At 31.6% G+C, this 23486-nt stretch overlaps 1 protein-coding gene across 1 annotated transcript; it reads left to right on the forward strand.

Moving 5' to 3' along the window:
• The first annotated feature begins 17387 nt into the window (after window positions 1-17387).
• LOC140450968 (SCAN domain-containing protein 3-like) lies at window positions 17388-22846 on the forward strand. The gene is made up of 5 exons (XM_072544668.1): window positions 17388-17418; window positions 17826-18060; window positions 18158-18372; window positions 21465-21842; window positions 22001-22846. The coding sequence occupies exons 1-5, from the start codon at window positions 17388-17390 to the stop codon at window positions 22834-22836; spliced, it is 1695 nt and encodes a 564-aa protein (XP_072400769.1). The 3' UTR covers window positions 22837-22846.
• The last annotated feature ends 640 nt before the right edge of the window (window positions 22847-23486 follow it).

A 23486-nucleotide genomic window follows, 5' to 3' on the forward strand; every position in this document is an offset into this window, starting at 1 on the left:
ATTCCTGTAAACTTAAAGAAAAAGGTGTATAACACATGCATACTACCAGTTTGTACTTACGGCTTGGAGACAGTAGCCTTTACCAAAAAATCTGCTAAAAAATTAAAAACAATGCAAAGAACAATGGAACGAATCATGCTTGGAATATTACTAAGAGACAAGATTAGAAACACCGAGATAAGACGTAGAACGAAGATTAGGGATATTGTGGAAGAAATTGCAAAAATGAAATGGCGCTGGGCAGGTCACGTAACCCGATATAATGACAACAGGTGGACACGGAGAATTCTAGAATGTAGTCCAAGGACGACAACAAGAAGCATGGGAAGACCTCAAAAAAGATGGGTAGATGACATAAGAACAGTGGCAGGCAAACAGTGGATTAGATTGGCGCAAGATAGAGAAAGATGGAAGCAATTGGAAGAGACCTACATTTATGAGTGGATGGAAAATGGCTGACAAAGAAGAATATCCAACAGATCACGTGAAGGTAATTTATAAGAAGATAGTTAAGATGAAGACCCACAACAGGAAAACTCCATAGTTGATCCAGAGAGTGAAATTTTTGACGAGGTGACCAGCGACATTCGACATGATACCGAATAAATCGAGAATGTTAAAAATGACATTGTTAGTGAGCCGTCTACGTCTGGTATTGTTATACAAAAAAATAACGAAAAAGAAAATGCCAAACGTAAGGCAACTGAAGACCAATCAATCACAACCAAAGCAACTAAAAATAAGAAATCTAAAAATGATGATATACAGGAAGTGATAAAGCAGCCAATTATGCAACGTCAAAAAAGGGCCGAAGAAAGAGCAGTTGAAAAGGCAGCACAGAAGCCTTTGGATGATGATCTCTATCATTTTTATATATCGATTTACAAAATAACCAAAAAAATGCATACTAAATCTCAACATCGTGCAAAAAATGATGTGTTTTAAGCTATATCGCAGCTGGAAGCGCTGCATATCTAGAAATTCAGGATCCCAGTCAAGAAAACTACACTCATAGTGAACAAAGCGTTTTTACAGGTGCATATGTTAATACCCATATTCAGCAGCCCCCTTACTCGTCAACACCTCTTCCATCACGAAGTTCCAGTCACAGTGACCTGTATACTGAGAATCAACATTGTTGTAATCCTCTAGCTCCTATTATCAACAACCCTTTTTTATGCTCAAATGATTACAACTCTAGAAGCACCAGTAATTATTCATCTACTACACTCACCCCCAGGTTTTCTGCTGAGATATCTCCTCAAACCGCTAATCCCGGTAATATTCGTAATTTTGTGAAAAAAATCAGCTAGTTTTTTTTTGGTTCCTATTGGTTTTTGGGCATTACAACCATCTGAATAAATACTGTTTTCTATTATATTATGTACTTCATCAACTTGTTTTCTGCTTAACCGAAAATAATTTAAATAACGAGGCTCAGAGAATTCAGATGATAGTGCAAATTCCCCATGAGTATTTCTCTTTTTCATATAGTTGCTTTTCCGAAAATGATTTTTTTCTCTATGACATGTTGAATAATAAAACTGTTTCTTCAAATTCTGCGTCTGACTCTGATTCGGAACTGTCCAGAAATAACGCCATTATTTAAATTATAAAATTCCCTTTCAATGTTCATATAATATATTTGATATTCGCACCTTAAAATTTTCGAGAGGACAGCTTCCAAATATGCGCTAACACTGCGTGACACGTATATTTTCTGACCTGTGTAACCTGCTCTGCATTGCGTCACCTGCGTCCCAATGTGCTGCTTGCTTTATGGTTGTGTATAAATAAAACAAACATTTATTGTAGATTCTTTATTATATCAAACACAGAGCGAGGAGCAGGAGGAGGAAAGGCGAACTGAAGAAGGTATATATCGCTCATTTACCAGAACAACGTGATATCTCAAAAAATACGATTTTTTTATTATCCGTTAAATAAATCCGCCGTATTTCCTTCTATATACTGCAAAAACATGGTATCTTTAACATAAAAGTAAAATGTGCTTTGGAGGGACAAAGACAGAAATTATGTGACAAATCATCTTGTAGCGTTGTCTCTTTTGGACACCTCGTTATTTTCGATAGCGTGACATATTAGTTGTGATCTGTCTGGCGTAGGGTGAAGTGCTCTCTGTTTTACAAACAACGTAACATCACGACTATATCACCCTGTTAGTGCAAAGGTAAGCTACAATCAAATGTTTAACAAATGTATTTGACTAGTTCTTCCAGAAAAAATAAAGTAACATGTAAAGTAGTCTTGTCATTGATATCACGTTGTTGTAAAAATATTATTTTTCAAAGGTGATATCATAAAAAGGACCAGTATTGATGATAAACTTTATTTTTTCGTTTTGATTATTTGTTGTTGTGTTTTCCAGAAAAATTATATTATTTCACGGTCTACTATGTCATTATATCACGTTATACATACCAATACAAATTCACAACGAGTATTATTTTTGCAGATGGGGTCGCGGACTAACAAAATACTCAACTTAGCATCGGAAAATAGTGCTGGTGCTGGATCTTCCGGTAATGAGGTTGATAATTCTAAGAATTATGATTTTGATAATGTTTTTGGTAAGTGAGAATTTTATAAGTTTTATTATTTGCTATTGATATAAATATAATATTTTGTAGATAAATAATCTTGTGTTTGTTTTTTCAGGAGAGGAGACGAACCACGGAGGAGTCATTAATACCGGAAAACATGACCGCTGCGAATCGACGTGTAGCAGCAATTCTTTAAGTAGATCATCAAGCAGTTCATCAAGTAGCTCATCAAGTAGTTCTGCAAAGAGTATCTCATCATTCTACGAAGGTAATTACTTTAGTAGTAACGTTAGTTTGTTTATGTTGCAGAACAATATGAGTTAAGTAGATTTTTACTAGTGTTTTCACTGGTCTACATATTTTTTTATTTTGTAGATAGTGATGATTCCGTCAAGGATCCTACTTATGAACTAGAAGAGCCAAAACGTATTGAGTATTCTGATGATGATATTGAAAACTGCTGTGACAACATTCTATATTCAACAAAGTACAAAGAAATTCCTCCTTCTACATCGATTACTATTGACACCTCATACCAAGATACTTACCAAGAAGAAAGTGTAACAAACGATGAAACTCCAACGAAAAAGAGAAAGAAGAGAATAAGACAGGAAAGTGAATGGAAGAAAAATGTTGTGAAAAAATTAAGAAATAGTGGAAAAGCATACCAATCACCAAAATCTGGTAAAATTGTTCCGGAACTCTTTAAAGTCACCATGGAAAGATACCTGCACATTCAAATGTCAAGTAAATATCACAGAAAGTCAGCGGCAACAACTTTTAGCACAATACTGGGCTCTGGGGGACATTGAAAAACAATGGACATTCTTAGCGAACAACATCGAAACACTTGTCCTAAAGCATCGCTGTGTCAAAGTTGACACTCAGGTATGTGTTGCTCCAAAGCGAGAAAATAATAATGCATATTTTTTAACTGTGTCTGGTGTGAAAATCAGAGTATGCAAAATCTTTTTTAAAAACACATTCAGTATTAACAACCGTCCAATCGAATCAGCTTTAGAAAAAAAGAATAAAGATACTAATATTTCTTCCATGAAGGATCAACGTGGGAGCCATGGAAATCATAGCAAGTTAGATGAAAACATAAAGAATGGAGTTAAAGAGTTTATAAACGCAATACCGAAAATAGAATCCCATTATATTCGAGCGCATTCGAATAGGAATTTCATTGATGGAAGTAAAACCTTCGACGAGCAACTCACTGAGCATTCGATATTCGACATTCAGCTTAAAAACAGTGACTTGTATATCATTTTGAGTGTAATTGTAAATTTAGTTTTTGTACTTATAATTTTACGTTTTATCTATTAAATTTAAGTTTTGGAATAACAATTATATGTATAACAATTCATACAGTTGGAAACATCTTTATTATATATAAAAATTATTAAAATAATATTGGTAAGATCAAATTACATTTTATTACATACTAATAAATACCAAAATATTAATCTTGTAATAAATATTCCTCCGAAAATTGTTATAAACATTTTTAAAATGTTGTATTTTGGACTGCAATCGATAGTTTACAAAAATGTATATTTATGATTTTAAAAACAGTTTATGTAATAAAATAAATCTTTAAACATTGAACTTTCAAAATTTTTTGAAAATTGTAAAATTTAATAAAATAAAATGTAATAAAAATTATTAAATTTTAGTGTCAGCAACAAATCCAATTTAATAAAAAAACGAGTATTTTTTTGAAAATTTGGTTGCATGGAGCACTCAGTATTTTTGACAATTTTAAATAACAAAATACGGATACAATAAAACCTTATGGGAAGCAGATGAATATTATATTGTTGTATTGTCGAATTATTATTATTATGCACAGTATTTATTTACAATTTATATTTAAAATTAAGCATAACATTAATGTGTACAATATTTATAAATGTGTATAATATTTATCTAATTAGAATTACAATAATTTTAATCTTTAAAACACTATGAAAAAAACTCGCAAAAAACATAAATGTTAAATATAAATTAAGTTCCAAGTTGCAAACCATAATTAATATTTGTGATATTCATGTGTACTAAAATTACCCTGTCAATAAAAGTTTATAAAAGATTTAATAAGTTATTAAAAAATATACTTACATAAACATATTTTACAATGCAAATTATTTCAATTTCAGATGGTCCTGTTTAATAATTTATTTGTTTTTTAGCTTATTTAAAAGTACTATACAGCTCATGAAATAAGTAATTCTTAAATCAAGTTCAAATATCAAGATAGTGCATATTGGGAAGCTTCATTTAAAATTTATTTATTATAATTTTTTATAAACCAAAGGAATTGAGTTCAATTTCATATTATTTTTTTAGTAAAAATATAATGGATACCCCAAGTACAAGTTGTAGTAATGATGATAGAGATGAAGAGTTTTGTAGAATTTGTTCTTCGAAAACCATTGAAAAAGTTGTTAGTCTCGGTTTAAAGGGTAAAGACACGTTAAAAAAAACATCTATTAAAAGGCATGATAATTTGTTTGCTAAAATAGACTCATCACAAAGAGTATTTGTTCATGCTACCTGCAGAAGTGCTTATATAAATAAAATTAATGTTGAGGCAGCCAAAAGAAAAATGGAAATTCTTGCCAGCAAAAATATTAGTCCCATAAAGAGAAAATTGAGGAAATCTAGTTCAAGTTCTACCATGGGGGATGATTCTTTTGATGCTTCTTTTGATTGGGATGAAAATTGTTTAATTTGTGGAAGTGAGGCAAATGTTACAAAAGAAAAAAAAGTGCTGATCGAAGAAAAATCATTTGTCAAATTCAAACTTCTCATTTTACAGCTTAATATTATAAACTTACTTAGTCCAACAATCGAGAAATTCTAAAACGTGTTAATGGTGCACAAAATCTTGTAACTATGAAAGCTAAGTATCATAAAGAATGCTATGCAAGATTACAAACTGCTTATTCCGAAACAATAAAAACTCCGAAGAAAAAGTATACAAGTAAAATCGATGAAGCTATGGAAGAAATTTATGATTTCATACAATCGAGTGAGGAATGCCAATTTCAAAAAATCTGTATGATATATTTACGGAAAGATGGTATAATACTCGAAAACAAAGTATTGAAGAAAAAGAAAATAAATTAATCGATTCTGCTGCTGTATTAATTCGACGAAAAATCAGAAATACTTTTTGCAATATGCATGAATATCCTGCCAGTGATAATTTACTTACAAACGTGAACAAAGATATCCATTCACACTTGATTCGTCTTTTGACTAACATAATTTCTAGTGATTAAAAGCAAAGTTCTAGTAACGATCAATTGTACTCAACAAAAATATCTTCTATAGCCCATGCAATTGTGTCTGCTGCACGACCCAGAATTTTTTTGTCGTCATTGCAACTTCGTACAGGAGCAACGTTTTACCGAAAATTTGGATCAAGAAAAATTGTCGATTTATGCTATCAGCTTGAATTTTCATGCAGCTATAAAGAAGTGAAATTGTATGAAATTTCTGCTGCTTGTGAATCACAGAGAATTTTGATTAATCCATTTATACAATTTGTGTCTGATAATATTTTAATATCAGTACTATAGATGGTCGAGGAACTTTCCACAATCTAGGCTCGATTGAGATAATTACTCCAGCCAATAGCTTACAAGCGAGATTACCGCTGAAGCGTTTACCATTTTCCGAAATTCCTAAAGAATGTGAATTAGTCGACCAAAATAAAATTGAAATATTATTCTACACAAAAAAATCAGGGAGTGGTTTAAAGAACATTATTGTAAAAAAAGTTGATAAACCTTCATTTTAAATAACTGATAAATAAATTAAATAATTTATTGCTGTACCTAAAATATTTAGAAGAAAATGATTTCATCGGTTGGAATGGTTTTATGAACATGTTAACTAGTTGTAAAGATAAATATGAAGTATCGAAAATAAATTGTTTACCTTTTATAAATGGCTCACCAAGTGATTACAGTACACTATATACTGCTTTGGTAAAAGCTAGTGAAATTGCTTTGAAAGAAGGTATGAAAACCTGCATTATAACATTCGACCAACCATTATATATCAAGGCTCGCGATATTGTTCAATCCTCAATGTTTAATCAAGTTTACATGCTTATACGTCTAGGCGGATTTCACCTTTTAATGTCCTACATGGGCTGCATTGGACAAATTATGGCAGGAAGTGGGATTAAAGATATTCTTTCCATTATCTATGCTGAAGGATCCGTTGATAAAATTTTATCAGGACATTCGTACGCTCGCGCTATTAGAGCTCATATTATTTTACAACAGGCACTATCGCAATTATTTTCGATGAATTAAAAAAAGATAAAGTAGAATTTCAAGAATGTCTCCAGAATCAATATAGTTTTACATTTATTTTTAATATCGAAGAAATTCAGTCAAGTGCAGCTTTTGATAAACTCACCAAAATATTTGAATTCAAACTTGAAGAAATTGAGGCAAGAGGAAAAACATGCAAGCTGTGGATATTATTTTTCCGAATGGTTTCTTTGTTGAGAAGTTTTCTTGCATCCGAACGAATGGGAGATTGGAACGCGCAGCTGAAATGTATCGAACTTATGATACCGTTTTTTCATGCTGCTGGGCATTTTAATTGCGCAAAATCTGCCAGATTATATGTACAAGATATGAATAATTTAAAAGAAGAAATGAATCCTGTGGAATATCAAAAATTTACTGAAAAAGGCTTGTTTACTTCTCGACGAACCGATATGTTTTTTGCTGGCATTTTTTCTGACCTAACCATAGAACAGACATTGATGAGGGCAATGAGTGTAGAAGGTGGTCCCTTTAAACGAGACGCTACGGATAGTATTGTTTTTAAATGGATTAAAGGCGTACTCTATACTAAAGACATCGTTGAAAGTTTAGAAAATTTTTGCAACGCAGAATTCAGTAAGAGTCACAAACATGTGGATTCAAGAGATGCGAGAATTCAACGAGATAAAAAAGATGTATTGGCATTGAAGACAATTTTTAGTTGACCACAATCCATTCGATGACATTGATGCATCGCAAAACATTGTTTGAGGTTTAATTGGAACGGAAGAAATAAATTGCTATAATGCGCTGGCTATTGGCATCGAAGCAATGAATTCAATTGATGACTTAAATTATGACAATATCAAACTTTCCAAAAAAACACAAAGTAGTTTCATTATATGGAGTCAATAGCAAATTGAAAATTGGTGATAAAACGATTCCAGTTGATCCGTTACTATTATTCCAACGAATTTGCGTAATGAAAAAGAGTAATGAAGAGTTAGAAATTTACCTAAAATTTGAATTAGCGTCTTATCCACTCTCTTTATTTGATGATGTCGAATGAGAAAAACAATGAAATCTTCATTATATCCATTATTTAACGCACTCGACATTAGCTTTGATAAACTAACTTCTCAATATGTAATTCATGGAGGTATGCTGCTCTACAGAGTTAAGTGGCCAATCAATTGCACCTATAAACAAGTTTTCATGAAATATTTTAATTACTTAAAAAGAAATTTTGGCAACCATGTAAGTGTTGTTTTTGATGATTATGACACAGAAAATAATAAGGCAGCAGAAAGAAGCCGTAGATCATTAAAAATAGCTTCCAAAGAGTACAAATTCATGAAAGATATTAAAGTTTGCGTAAGCCAAGATAAATTTTTATCTAACTATAAAAATAAAAGTCGATTTATATCTTTTCTCATTGAACAATTAGAAGAACAATCAATAAAATGCTATCAAGAAGAAGGTGAAGCCGACGAATTGATAGTTAAAGTAGCAATTCAAAATGTATCAACTTTACAAACGGTTGTAGTTGCTGAAGATATTGAAGTATTGAAGTTGATATATTAGCAATTCTAACTGCCCGAGCAGCAATCAACCACGAAATTTTTTTTCCTAAAATTAGGAAAACAAAATACCGCTTTGCAGGTATATTCATCAAAAAGTTTTCACTCAAAATATCCAAATTGTGCAAAACTCATACTTTTTGCTCATTGTTTTACTGGATGTGATTCAACATCAGCATTTTACAACAAAGACAAGAAAAAATTCATCGACCTTTTGGAAAAGCGATCTGATTTAACGGAAAAAGCTGATGTTTTCTATAGCAGCTCTGCAGAGCTCGATGATATTTTAGAAGTTGGGAGGTACAGCACAATTTTATTATATGGACTTGCCAAAGATACCCAGATAAGTAAAATGAGTAAGGTCGAAGATTTTTCAGCCTTGCTTCAACAAATGAGGTACGAATCTTTTATTAAAGCCACCACTAAAAATAGTGCTGTTAAATTATCATCTCTTGTTCCGACTGTAAGTGCTCTGGATGAACATACCAAAATGGTTTATTTACAAATCCAGATATGGTTGGGAAATAACAGCTTAAATATTTTGCATTGGGGTTGGTCTAAAAGTGGAGATTCTTTGGAACCAATTAAAATGCAAAGTTTACCAGCTCCAGAAGAACTGCTGAAAATGATTTTTTGCAATTGTACAAAAGGTTGCGGATCAGCGTGTGGCTGTCGGAGGCTGGGATAATTTTGCAATGCAACATGCGGAACATGCTGCGGTGACAATTGCCAAAATTGTCCTCCAGTAAACGAAGACCAATTGGACGGTGAAAATTATGATTCCGATGATGAATAGATATTCATTTATTTTATACCTCGTTTTATATAAATATTATTTATTTTTAGTTTTTTGGAAAATAAAAAAATTGTAATATATTATAAACTAAATTTTTTCCATTTATGTCCATGTTTAAGTTAAGGATTTAAGGATTTTCATCAAAAGGGGTGCTTGTAAGGGTTGAAAAAAGTAGGCTTATTTTATAAGTAAAGACCTAATTTTTTTTCTACAAACAATGCACTCTAAAAATATTTCAAATCTTTAAAAATATTTTTTAATTCATTTTTGACAAAGGGGATGGTTGTTAGGGTTAAAATGTTGAAATTATAATAAACAGTTATTTTATATGCAAAAAATTAATTTTCGTTAAATAAAATGCACTCAAGAAATGTTTCAAACCGATAAAAATATTTTTTAATTAATTTTTAATTTATTTTTGTCATAAGGGTGGTTTTAAGGTTGAAAATTTTCAATAAATAAAATATTATTGTATAGCTAGGGTATTAATTTTTATTTTTATTTAAATACATAATTGAAATGTCTCAAGCTGCTACGACTTTTTTTTCATATTATTTTTATAAAAAGTATTAGTTTTTAAGGGTTTTTAAGGGGTTTTAAGGGTTGAAAATTGAGAATAAATAATTTTCAAAGTAGAGAACACATTACAATATTTAACTTATGCGAATAAACATTTAAGTGCATAAAATAATTAAATCCGTGTTTTTCCCAGTTTCTTTAATAAGGGGTAGTTTTCACCCCTTAAAAACAAAAAGTGCAACTAGAGCGTATATAACTTTTGAAGTGAAGGGTAAAATAAGCTTAATTTGAAATTTTCAAAGAAATCGATGCAGTCATAAAAAATTCGGAGGTATTGCCATATTTTAAGCCTCGGTAACTGGACTAATAACTTTGTCTGTCAAGAGCACAGTGAAACTACGATTACCTGTCACCGATGTAAAACCAATTTAGTGGAAACAGATGAAAGTGACTAACTTTTTATGTTTACAGTGTTTGTTTATTTGTTTGCTATGTAAAATATACGTTTAATAAATATTTAAAACAATTTCCAAAAACTTTATTTACTTATAAGCCATTTAAACAGTTCTAGAACTTTAACCTGCTGCTGGTAGCATATTTGCACCAAGCGTCCACTCACGCGATAATTATAGGCGCGTCCGCTCGAGGGTTAAAAAACAGTTAAGAATAAAAGTTGTCAAAAGTTATATGAATTTTAACACTAGTAGTAAACATTCAGGGGCTGCATTCATATCAAGTGATAGAATTAGTACTCTTTTTCCTAAAGAAATATACCATAAATTATAACATTTCTAAATTGGACTTTTTTTATTATTACAAGAGTATTGACTTATGTATAATAGATTTTTTTCTGTTTACAGATAATGTAAACAATCACATAACTTCACCACTGTCAGAATTTTCTCCAACACTGAGCACTCAAACACCTTTACTTCTATCTTCCCACACTCCAAGGAAGGAAGTTCTCAGATTAAAGGTATAAAGGAATTGAGAAATGAAAATTACCCTTTGCCCCAAAAAATAAATGAACTTGAGACTCAAGTTCTGATGCAAAAAGCAGATGTTCATAATTCACTGTCTGCAGAGAATTGTCAGCAGTTGATTTATAAATTGTTTCCAAAGGAACTTGCCGATTTTATAGCAATACGGATTGCCCAGACAAACAAGAAACCACGAGGTCGCCGCTATTCAGATGCCTTTAAGCAAGAATGTCTAAAGATGTATTTTACAGGACCCAGGGTATATAAAACCAAATTAATGAAACTTTTTTATCTTCCTAATCCTCGCACATTAAGAAGGTACACTGAGGAAATCAAGATAAAACCTGGACTTAATGAATATATTATTCAGATGATTACCCTTAAAGTGAGTAATCTTTCTGAATAAGATAAAATGTTTGTCTTATTCTTCGGTGAAATGGCAATTAAGGCAAATTTATTATACAACCGAGGATCAGATGAAGTTGTTGGCTGAGAAGATTTTGGAGCTGGTGAAAAATCAATTGTTCCTGCTGTAAGTGCTACTGTATTAATGGTGAGGGGTACAATGAACAATTGGAAACAACCATTATGTTATTACCTGCATCAGTCTTCATGTCCTGCAGAAAAATTGCAGGTGATTTTGACAGAGACCATAAGTTATTCAGATGTGGTTTAAATGTTTGTGCTATAATAAGTGACTTGCGCTCAATTAAATGGAAATTTGCTAATAGCATGAATATAACTCAGGAAGATAAAAATATTATTTTTATGTTTGATACTCCTCATCTGATAAAGTTGGTAAGGAACAATTCATTAAAAAACCACTTTGTATTTATGAATGAAGCAAATATTAAAATATGCCACACATTGTAACATTTCTAAATTGGACTTTTGTTCTATTATTACAAGGGTATTGACTTATGTATAATACATTTTTTTCTGTTTACAGATAATGTAAACAATCAGACAACTTCACCACTGTCAGAATTTTCGCCAGCACTGAGCACTCAAACACCTTTACTTCTATCTTCCCATACTCCAAGGAAGGAAGTTCTCAGATTAAAAGTATAAAGGAATTGGGAAATGAAAATTACCGTTTGTCCCAAAAAATAAATGAACTGTAGACAAAGTTCTGATGCAAAAAGCAGATGTTCATAATTCATTGTCTGCAGAGGATTGTCAGCAGTTGATTTATAAATTGTGTCCAAAGGAACTTTCCGATTTTATAGCAATACGGATTGCCCAGATAAATAAGAAACCAAAAGGTCGGCGCTATTCAGATGCTTTTAAGCAAGAATATCTAAAGATGTATTTTACAGGACCCAGGTATATAAAAGCAAATTAGGGTTGGATTTGAGGATTTAGGACAAAAGTGATTAAAACTTGCATTAAATGTTACTGTGTTTATGATTAGGGGTATACATTCAAAATAGAAGCAGGCACTCTCCTATAGACAATTTCTCCTAACCAAAGCTCTACCTGGTGACGTTGTGCATTAGTCCTACACTGGCCACTGTAGCAAATTTAATACGGCCTGGTATAATTTCGTATATTTTTATATGAGACCGTAAATTTCTGCAACATCCTTATTTATCGGATTACAAAGACTATTTTGGGGATTTTGTAATAGAAGTGAGATTAGAGAGGTAAGTTTTTTCTGAGTCGTACAGGTGGTCAGTGGTGACTGGAAGACTACAGTTATTTATTGGAATTTACAAAAACAACCGCGAAATTGTGCTTTGCTGTACATTTATTCCACTATATAAAGGTTAGTTTTACAAAGTAGTTATTATTTTCTGAAACAAAAATATTATATTTAGGTGATATGATGCTATAAATATAGTTGTAGCAGATCTGATACATTGGACCAATAGGGTATATAGATATAACTTACAAATCCTCTAAATATATTATTATTCACTCACTATTTTCAATGATTATATACCTAACCTAACGAAAACAAAATTGTTTCAGAAAAATGTCCTATAAGAAAAATAAAGGTTATTTGACAGAAAAAGAGTTAGAAGACATATTGGCATATTTATAAGAAAGTGAAAACGGCTTTGATGAAACTGATGAGTCTGATGAAGAGCTTGAAATTAAAGATTCTATCGATCGTGGCACTATGGAAGTTAGCAAAGAACCATTTAATTTGGAGTCGATCGATATCTACACGCCTATTCGATAGCCTACAGCTACTAACAAAAAGGTCAATGGCAGCGAAATAAACGCACAAAATTTGCCTTACAACCATGTCAAAAAATTGAAAGAAAAATATTCTAAAATTAAATGGAAAAATAAAAATTTAAGTTCTGCGTGAAGATAGTTTAGAATTTTTGGGTGACCAAACTGTGCCTAATTATATTTCAGGCTTAGAAATTCAAAAAGGTTATTCTCATATTTATTTGATGACAATCTATTAGAGAAAATTGTTTCCGAATCTCATTTGTATTCTACGCAAGTGGACGTAAATAAATCTGCAAATTTGATTTCTACTCAGCTCAAAAAATATTTAGATAGTATACATGTACATATACCGAATGTACGAAAGGACTGGTCTGCATCCCTCGGTTAACACCGGATATGTTATGTCATGAGCAAAATGAGAGAATCTAGCAGATCACCAGAGATCGAGATTCTTGAATCGAGAGAAAATTTTACTCCCCACTAAGCTAACTCGCTTTTCTACTCCATCATAATTTCTCTCTGTTGTGTATTTGGTATTTCTTACTTAAATAAGGTAATAATTAATAATACAACGTGGTTTTATATCCTTAACCTTTATTGCCCAATAACTGACTAACTTCATTCCCTTGTGTCCGTGAGCGGTGTTGCCTACCTGTGTTGCCAAGTATATAACACCTCCTCTCTTGACCAAAATTCATAAATACAGATTGAAATAAAGATGTACTTACAAATTCATCCTCTGAACAGGTTTACATACTCTACTTGAACGTCTTAACACTGGTTCAGCTTCAGTGTGAGCCTCAGGTACTGTTGGCTCTATTGTATCATTTAGAAGTTCTTGTACATTTGTAGGTGGTGAAACGGAATTGGGTTCAGGGACAGATACCTCTTGGAAAGATTCCTCTTGGAACTATACTATGTGTAACTGTATCCGGAATGAAACAAGTTGGGTTATATTCTATAGGTGTATCCTGCCCAATTACTCTAATTTGGTCAATATGACGTCTCCACGTCCTACCATCATCTAACTCAACTAAATAATGTAATAATCCTAACCTTAGTATAACCTTGCCAAATTGCCATTTGGCATTAAAGTAATCTCGCACTGAGACTCTGGTATCTATAGCAACATTTCTAAGACTCTGGTCTGTGTAAGCATTTTTGTCATGAGTAAAAGGTTTAAGTAAATCTAATCTATTTCTAATCTGCCTTCCTAGCATACGTTCAGACGGGCTTTTGCCAGTTACTGTGTGAGGTGTTCTACGATACTGCATTAGTAACTTGCACAATTCAAGTTCTCTGTCTTTCTCTTCACTGTGCATGGCTCGCAGACAATTTTTTAGTGTTTGGACATATCTCTCCCCCTGGCCATTCGTGGCTGGGTGATAGGGTGCAATAAATTTATGTGTGATACCATTATTCTTCATAAATTCTCTAAATTCATGAGAATCAAATTGTCTACCATTATCAGTAACAAATACTGTGGGTATTCCGAAAGTAGTGAAGATTTTTCTACAAATTTCGATTGTAGTTTTTGTAGTAGTGTCTTTCGTGAAATGTATTTCAGGACACAAAACATTTTTAGAAGAAATAAGCCTTTTGGCTTTATCAAATGCCATTTGACAATCTCGGGACCATTCAAATTCAACATGATTTTTAAGTAGATTTGTTAAAGGTTTTAATATTGTAGAGTTATGCTGTAAAAAACGTCTGTAATAATTAACTAACCCACAAAAACTTCGGACTTGAGTTTTATTTTCTGTTATTGGAGCATTTACAATTGCATCTACTTTATCTGAGCTACTAGTAATACCAAATTTATTTATTTTGTATCCGCAGTATTCAATTTCGTCTTTTAAAAATTCACTTTTGTCTAAATTTATATGTAAATTATGTTCAGATAATTTTTGTAACACTTGTTCAAGTCTTTGTAAATGTATATCAGTATTTGGGGCAGTAATTCTTATATCATCTAGGAACACAGAAATACCATCGATTCCTTGTAACATTTGTTCCATTAAACGTTGCCATTTGGCAGGAGCACTTGCAATACCGAACATTAAACGGTTTGGGCGGTACAGACCTTTGTGAGTATTAAGTGTAAGTAAATGTTTCATTTCACTTTTTATAGGTAAATGCAAATAAGCTTTTGTAATGTCTATTTTTGAATACTTATCGCCCCCTGCTAACTGAGATAGAAGATCATCAGGGGTAGGTAAAGGATATTCGTCCACTTCAATACAGGGATTTAAAGTAATTTTAAAATCCCCACAAAGGCGTATGTCCCCATTGTGTTTGACAACTGGGACAATTGGGGTTGCCCAATCTGAAAACTCTACTTTTTGTAAAACACCCTGATCAACTAACGACTCTAACTCAGCTTCCACTTTAGGACGTAATGCAAAAGCAACTGGGCGAGCCTTATGAAACCTTGCTATACTACCAGGTTTTAAATGAATTTCAGCTTCTAAACCTATAATTTCACCAATTGACTTTTCAAACAAATGTTTGTATTTATCTAATAAACTTGAGACTTTAGAGTTCTCATGTGATATTGTATTTACCTCATGTAGTTTAATTCCAAGGGCACGTATCTATTCTCTTCCAACTAGTGATTGACCCTCACCATCCACCACGTACAACTTTAACATTTGCCTTATTCCCTGGTGCTCAACCTCCACTGGAGTTAACCCTAAAACATTTAAATGATTTTTACAGTATGTAGTTAATTTTACATCAGATTTCTGTAATTGTAGTGTAGAAAAATATGTGTCAAATACATTTTTGTTTACAATGGTAACAGCAGCACCTGAATCAATTTCATATTTTAAAATAATGTTGTTTACTCTTAAGTTTATAAAAAATTTGTCTTTTGAATTTACAGTACTAATCTTAAAAATTTCTTGAACTGAGCAAACTGAAGTTACTTGGTTAGACTTAACATTTTTTGATTTTAAACAAACTTTTTGAATGTGTCCAACTTTTTTACAAAAATTACAAGTTAAATGTTTTTTTGAACAAGAATTTGCTAAATGTGAAGGATCTCCACATCTATAACATACATTACTATTTGTGTTTGAAGAATTTGCAGCAGAGTTATTCTGAAATTGCATCCTATTATTATTTGCACTCCTTGTTTTTGTATTTAATATATTGACACTAGAATTATTATAATTTTGATTATGAAAAAATTGGTTACTGTCCTTTTCTGATGCCTCCATGCTTGTGGCAATCTCAACGGCTCTATCTAGGTCCAGTCCTTTTGATTCTAGAAGTCTAGCTTGTATTCTTTTCGATCGTAGGCCAAAAACAAATTGGTTTCTTATAGCACTTTTAAGATATGTAGAGAAATTGCAGTTAATTGACAACTTTTGTAGTGAATGAAGGTATTCTTGTATTGTTTCTCCTTCGGCTTGCCTTTTTGATTGGAATCTGAAGATTTCTGCAATTTCCAGGGGTGCAGGGTTGTAAAAATTATCCATTAAATTGACAATGTCGTCGTATGACTTGTCTTCCGGGACTTCTGGGGCTAACTTGTCGCATAGGGTGTCGTAGGCCTCAGAACCCATGTAGTGTAGTATATAAGGTAATCTCATTTCGTCTGGAATTTTAAATACCTTGTAAGCACCTTCCAGCCTCTTTACCCACCTGGACCATTTGGTGGCAGACTGGTTGAAAGATTCAACGGAAAATTGAAATGTAGATACTTGTGTAGACATAATTGGGGACGTAGTATAATAATAATGTAAATAACTGTACTTGGAAGTTGAAGTAGCAATGGTAGTAGTCGTAATAATCTCTGTAGTAGTTGTTATTACCATCATATGTATCCCATCCTCGTCGCCAATTGTTGTGTATTTGGTATTTCTTACTTAAATAAGGTAATAATTAATAATACAACGTGGTTTTATATCCTTAACCTTTATTGCCCAATAACTGACTAACTTCATTCCCTTGTGTCCGTGAGCGGTGTTGCCTACCTGTGTTGCCAAGTATATAACACTCTCGATTTTAAAAAGCTATATTCTTGAATACGGGGAGTAGAAAGGAATGAGAGAAACTATGAACAGTGTTGCCGGGTTTTCGATGAAAATTTTAATCAATGACAAAAGTTAATTATTGACAAAAGACAAGATACTGTCAACCGTCAACCTGATCACTATTTTTGTTTTTGTTATTATTACATACTGTTAGCACATCGTTGTTACAAAACAGCTAACAAACAGTTTTTAGTTACAGTTTTTTAAAATTAAATACAGGTTTTATTTTTTAAAATATTTTTCAGGAAGTCAACCATCTTTTTTGGATATGTATTCCTTCAATTTTAACAATTCATAGCATGAAATTTACAAAATACAAAACCTCCAATTATAATCTCATTCTTTTTAACAGAAATATGGTACATATTTCGGCAGAACAAAAAGAAATTATGCTGGATTTCATAAAAACAACGCCGAAATTATATGCCGGGAAATTTTTGCCAGAATTTACGAGGTAAGTGTCTAGGGCGTTATGGCAGGAATTGGCGACCATAGTAAATTCCCATTGCAATGGCACCAAAAAAGAATGGAGTGCTTGGCCTAAGGTAAGTTATAAAAATACACTGGTTATTTTTCAAGAAACTTTTAATTCAGAACTAAACAACTTTTCATCATATTATAAAAATATTATCACTTCTACTTTTATAAAACATAGAAAAAACTATTTCCCACAATATAGATTGGTTGGAGGTTATAAATAAAAAAAACAGAATATGTTTTGACAAGAGGATGCAAATTGAGGAAAACTGATGATGGCACTGTTAAAATGTCTTATTACCACTGTAATAGAAGCTATAAGAAATGTAATGCATAAAACGTTTTGAATAATAAATGTTTTACTAAATACTTTCAATATTACAGGTAACATTATTCAAGATGAGGTCAGAAAAAGGTTGCCAAAGGTGCAAGGTTCAGAAAAACTATTGTTTTCTTGCACAAGTCAAATTATATCAAGCCAACTAAATAATGGAAAATGTATGATTACATATTGCAAAAGTCACTACCACCATGACAATGAAATTCGACATTTGTATTTATCAAAAATAGATAAAAACCAAGTTGCAAACAAATTATTAGCAGGAGTATCTGTTTCTAAGTAAGTTACTAGCACATATATTCACCTGACGGTCCACTAACCATAGGTGTGTAATAGCACATATTTTACATCAGTTATAATTTAAAATATTTTACAGGATACTGGATAAAAATAGAGATCACATTGTTGAAACTGATGTGCAAATAGTTCACCTATTAACAAAAAAAGATATATACAATATCAAAAATTCTTATGGTATAAGCATATCAGATGATGGTAGAAGAAATGGAAATGATGCTGTCAGTGTGGACATGTGGATGCAAGAACAACGAAGTTTTGAGGAAAATGCGGTCATATTTTATAAAAAGCAGGGTATTGAACATGATAATTCAACAACAAAAAATATAATAAACAGAAACGAGTGTCTTTCTGACATAAATCAAACATCAATATAATAATCAATGTCATAATGAATTTATACAAAATTAAATAAAATTAAAATATTGTTCTTACATAACTATATAATTTTAATAAGTTAAGTTTTAATGTTTTGTCAATTTAAAAATTTAATGGATTAACCTCATATTGGAAGTTCTTATACTAGTTTTATATAATGTTATTTAATTCTAATTTCATTGTATTCACTGATACCATATTTTAGCACATCCTGAAGAAGCAAATAAATTTTACGAAAGCTTGATTGAAGAACAAAGAGTTTCACTTTCCTGCCGTATTAATGACTGCATCCTCAAAATAAAACTTTATTATATATATATATATATATATATATATATATATATATATATATATATATATATATATATGTATATATATATGTATATATATATATATATATATATATATATATATATATATATGTATATATATATATATATATATATATATATATATATATATATATATATATATATATATAATATACCTATAGAGTCATGAGCAGTGAACGAGTTGAGTTCCCTTAATTTGCCTAGCGTGTTGAATGGGTGGAATTTTTTTTTATGTTTTAACAATTTTTTTTAAATAAATTTTGGACCATGGAAATTTTCTCTTTTTCCCCTTCTCGAAATCCGCCACTGACTACCCAACGCTTACCTACTCTTCATACAATTTGTATTTCCACCTACTCTTCATACAATTTCATATAAAAAAAACGAGTTATTTATCTTGTATTTTTTTAAGCAAGGTGCAATATTTAATTATTTAATATATTATTAATATTAAAAAACAATATTAAAAGCTTTAATAATATTAGCAATATTAAAAACTTTAATATATTATACATTATAATATTATTAATGTGAATGAGTAGAAACGATTACATTTGAATTTGGCAAATGATAACTCCAATCGACTAGTTCACGAACTCACAAGTATAATTGCGCGAAGCCATGGAATTTGTAAGACTCGCTCGGTCTGTAGATCCTTGTGAGCAGAAGTGCGCAATGGGCACTAGTTTTGAGTTAGCTAAGCTATGGCTGTCAAAATCTCCGCTTGATGTCGCTGTTTAATACCAACTTAAAAATTAAGAAAATTATTAAGAGGATATTAAAGTTTATTTAAAATGATTCAAGAGTTATTGAAGTGACGGACTCGTTACAAACTCCCTGGGTGAAGTGGAATGCTCTGCGTTGCCCTGGAGCGAGAAAAGTTTATTTTCCTCTGTTGTAATTTGTTAAAAACTGACTCCCAGACCAAGAATACACAGACCATATGAATTAAAGTTTTAAGTGAAACAAAATCTGAATATTCTAACATATTTGATAAATATAATTATTTATTTTCAGAAATAAATCCACACTGTACAACTGTACAGCAGATAAGAAGAAGAAGAAGAAGAAGTGAAAAACGTCCAAGAGTTTTTGTTTTTGTAGTGATTTTGCTTTTTGAATGGAAAATATTACACATTTTATGTGTACATTATTATTTATTACAAGTTTATTCAAATGGAAATAAAACAAGAGGTTAGCGAGGAGGTGTGTATCTATATGATTTGTGTTAATATTTTTTAATATGTCAGTCATATTTGCATTTATTTGTAGTCCTATTTTAATCATTTCAGTAATGAAGTCATAATTATGGGATTTACGAATTGGGCAGTGAATAAAAATATGGTCTAGATCCTCTAGTTGCCAGCATTCATAAAAAGGATGTGGGCTTGCTTGATGTGGGGTTGCGGAACAGGTGAGCAGCAAATAATGCATGGCCAGTACGTAATCTGATTATGTTTGATAAATGTCTTCTGTCGATAAAATGAAAGGATTTGAACCAAGGATTGTCAGGGAAAGTGGGTTGAATTTTTTGATACAATTTACCTTTTGTTTGGACTGTTGATTTAAAAAATTGTTTAAGATTTTTAAATTTTTTTTTATGAATAAGATGTCATTTTTATACATTTTTATATTGAGTGGTATGTTTAATGAACTTCCCACTTTTGCCAACAAGTCAACATGTTCGTTACCCTTAATACCATTATGGCCCGGGATCCATGCCAAACTAAGATTAAAGTTACGCCAACAGTTCTTGCGACTTGCCATTGAGTGTGACCGTCTTTCAACAAGCGCAACAATTTGTGTCGTGTCAACCAGTCAAAAAATAAAAAATAATAAACACTAATAATTGCACTAATAAACACTAATGGTGGCAATAATAAACGTTTGTTCGTTGCGTTTGAACAGAAAGTCGAAGCACAAATGAGACATTTAAAACAAGTGGCAGTTACAGGTACCGTTCATTTTGGGAAGTGTGCGCTTTCCCGCGAAATCGGCACTATTGAAATTCTTTGTTGCAAAGGAAACCGCTAAGCCGACAACAATTCCCAGAAACATGCATTAGTTTTTATTTGTGTTATTATTATTTACGATAAAGCTCGTTAAAAATTAAATATCGCTGATTTTCAAGGTGACCCGGATTTTATGATCGCGAATGTAGAATAAAAATCAATATTGTTAATTATAAAAATACAAACAATTATAATTAATATAAGGAATATATTAATATATTGCGTAAAAAATTACCTGAAATTTAATTTATAAAATATATAAGTATTATTACATCATTGATATAAATGAAAAAATATATGTTGATTTTCCGAAATTTATGGGGGGTGAAAATTATGTCATCATTATTAATGCTGCGACAGACTATTCCACCCAAATAAAAAAAAGTAAGTATTTATGGTGAATTTCAAATGGACGCAATTCTTCCGAGGTTTTCCATATTTTCCGGACAGTGAAAACTATGTAGTTATTCATGTTTCGACGAGCTACCCCACAATAAAAAAAGAGGCTTCCAGCTGCAATGGAAGCCGAGATAATGTAAATTTTTCCTACGTGTTGCAATTTGAAGTTCCGATGTCCGATGTTCCGATGATAGTATCTTTTCAGCAGCATCAAAGCAAGACGATGATGGGCTACGTGCTTCTTATAACATTTCCTTACTTATAGCTAAATCAGGAAAACCCCATACTATTGGCGAAGAATTAATACTGCCAGCTGTAAGTGAAGTTTTGCGGACTGTACTGCACCAGCCGGCATCTGATATTATTAAAAAAATTCCATTAAGCAATAATACGATACAGAGACGAATTGACGAAATGTCTGAGGATGTGGAGCGTTCTCTAACTGATTATTTAAAGACTACTGAGTTTTCTTTACAGCTTGATGAATCAACTCTGCCAAACAATGAGTCTTTACTTCTTGCGTACGTTCGCTTCATAAAAAGTGAAAAAATCTGTCAAGAACTGTTATTTGTAAGAACACTGAAAACAGATACTAAAGGCAAATCGATATTGGATGTTCTGGAACACTATTTTCCAGATAAAGGTATACCTCTGGAAAATGTCATAACAGACTGATAGCATATTTGAAAAAAGCGGTAACAAATCTACTCGCCGTGCATTGTGTAATTCACAGACAGCATTTAGTTGCAAAAAATCTTAGTGATCGCCTTCATCGTTCACTACAATATGTAATTACTGCAGTTAACGAGATCAGAAGCAGTGCTCTCAATGACAGATTGTTTAGAAAACTGTGGGATGAAAACGACGAGAATTTTAATCGTTTATTGTTGCACACAGAAGTTCGATGGCTTTCGAAGGGTACCTGTCTAAAAAGATTTTATGATCTCTTTGACTCAGTTTTAGAGTTTTTTGAAAGCAAAGATGATTCTTTGAGAGACAATTTATTAAAATTTAAGAGCGATATTGGTTATTTAACTGATTTATACGATAAATTTAATGAAACAAACCTACAGCTACAAGGTGATAATTTGAATTTGATCAAAGCAAAAGGAACTATTTCCTCGTCCGTGTCAAAACTTAATTTGTATAGGCAAAATTTGGGTCGGAGACAATTTCATCAGTTTCAAAATCTTTCCTCTGTGGAGACAAATGATGAAGACATTCTGGTATATTGCCAGTACTTGGAAGCACTTCAAGAAGATTTTAGGAATAGATTTCAGGATATCCTTGGTCTGATTATTCCAGATTGGGTGCTAGAACCGTTCTCAAGTTTAGAACCAGCAGAATTATCACTACAGGAGGAATTGATAGAATTGTCAAAAAATGAAGAGTTAAAAGTGAAATTTAAAAATGGATATCAAGAATTTTGGCTGCAATGTCAAATTTCAGTATTATATCCAGCTTTATGGGCTGCATCAAAGAAGTTTTTCATTGCCTTTCCTTCATCGTATTTAGCCGAAAGAGGATTTAGCATAGTCAGCAATTTATTAACAAAGAAGAGAAATAGACTGTCCATAGTGGAGCGCGGTGATTTAAGATTGCTGATGACAAGTATGGAACCAAATATTGACAGATAACTATCATTACATCAAGCTCAGCCTTCTCATTAAAAATGTTATATTATTATTATATTGTTTTTTATGATATGTATTTAAGTTAAAGTTTGATCAATACATGAATACTGTATTTTTGAATAAAATATTTTTTTTTAATTTGTTGTTGCTTGGATTAGTTAAGGGGCCGTCGAATCATATTTAAGGTAGCCTTTGACCCAAAAAAGGTAAAAAATTGTGAATGAAAGTGCGTTACTAATTTTAAGAATGGAAGAGTTTTTTAAGGGGGGCGTTAGTATTTTGTTTTTGGAAAAATGGGCGGTAGGCCGAAAAAGGTTGGGAACCACTGGTTTAAATAATTAGCCTCAGGGATAAACAGATTAGATAACTTTTAAACTATTTGACCATTTGGGGGGGGGGGGATTTCGCACAAATTTAAAAGACGTAATTCCTCGATGTTTAAATATGTTAATAACATTTTATTTTGTTAATAAAAAAAATAATACAATTTATAAATTAGTGCAGATATTCTTGATATAAAAGGAAAAGGAAAAATAAAGATATTCTTGATATAAAAATTGTTTATTTAAAATATAAGGGAAAAAACTTATAGACAAAAAATTAAATTGTGACCATAAATTATTGTTTAAAAAAAAACGCAAGGTAAAAATAGG

The sequence above is a fragment of the Diabrotica undecimpunctata genome, chromosome 9 (assembly GCF_040954645.1).
Source record: "Diabrotica undecimpunctata isolate CICGRU chromosome 9, icDiaUnde3, whole genome shotgun sequence".
NCBI classification, from domain to species: domain Eukaryota; kingdom Metazoa; phylum Arthropoda; class Insecta; order Coleoptera; family Chrysomelidae; genus Diabrotica; species Diabrotica undecimpunctata.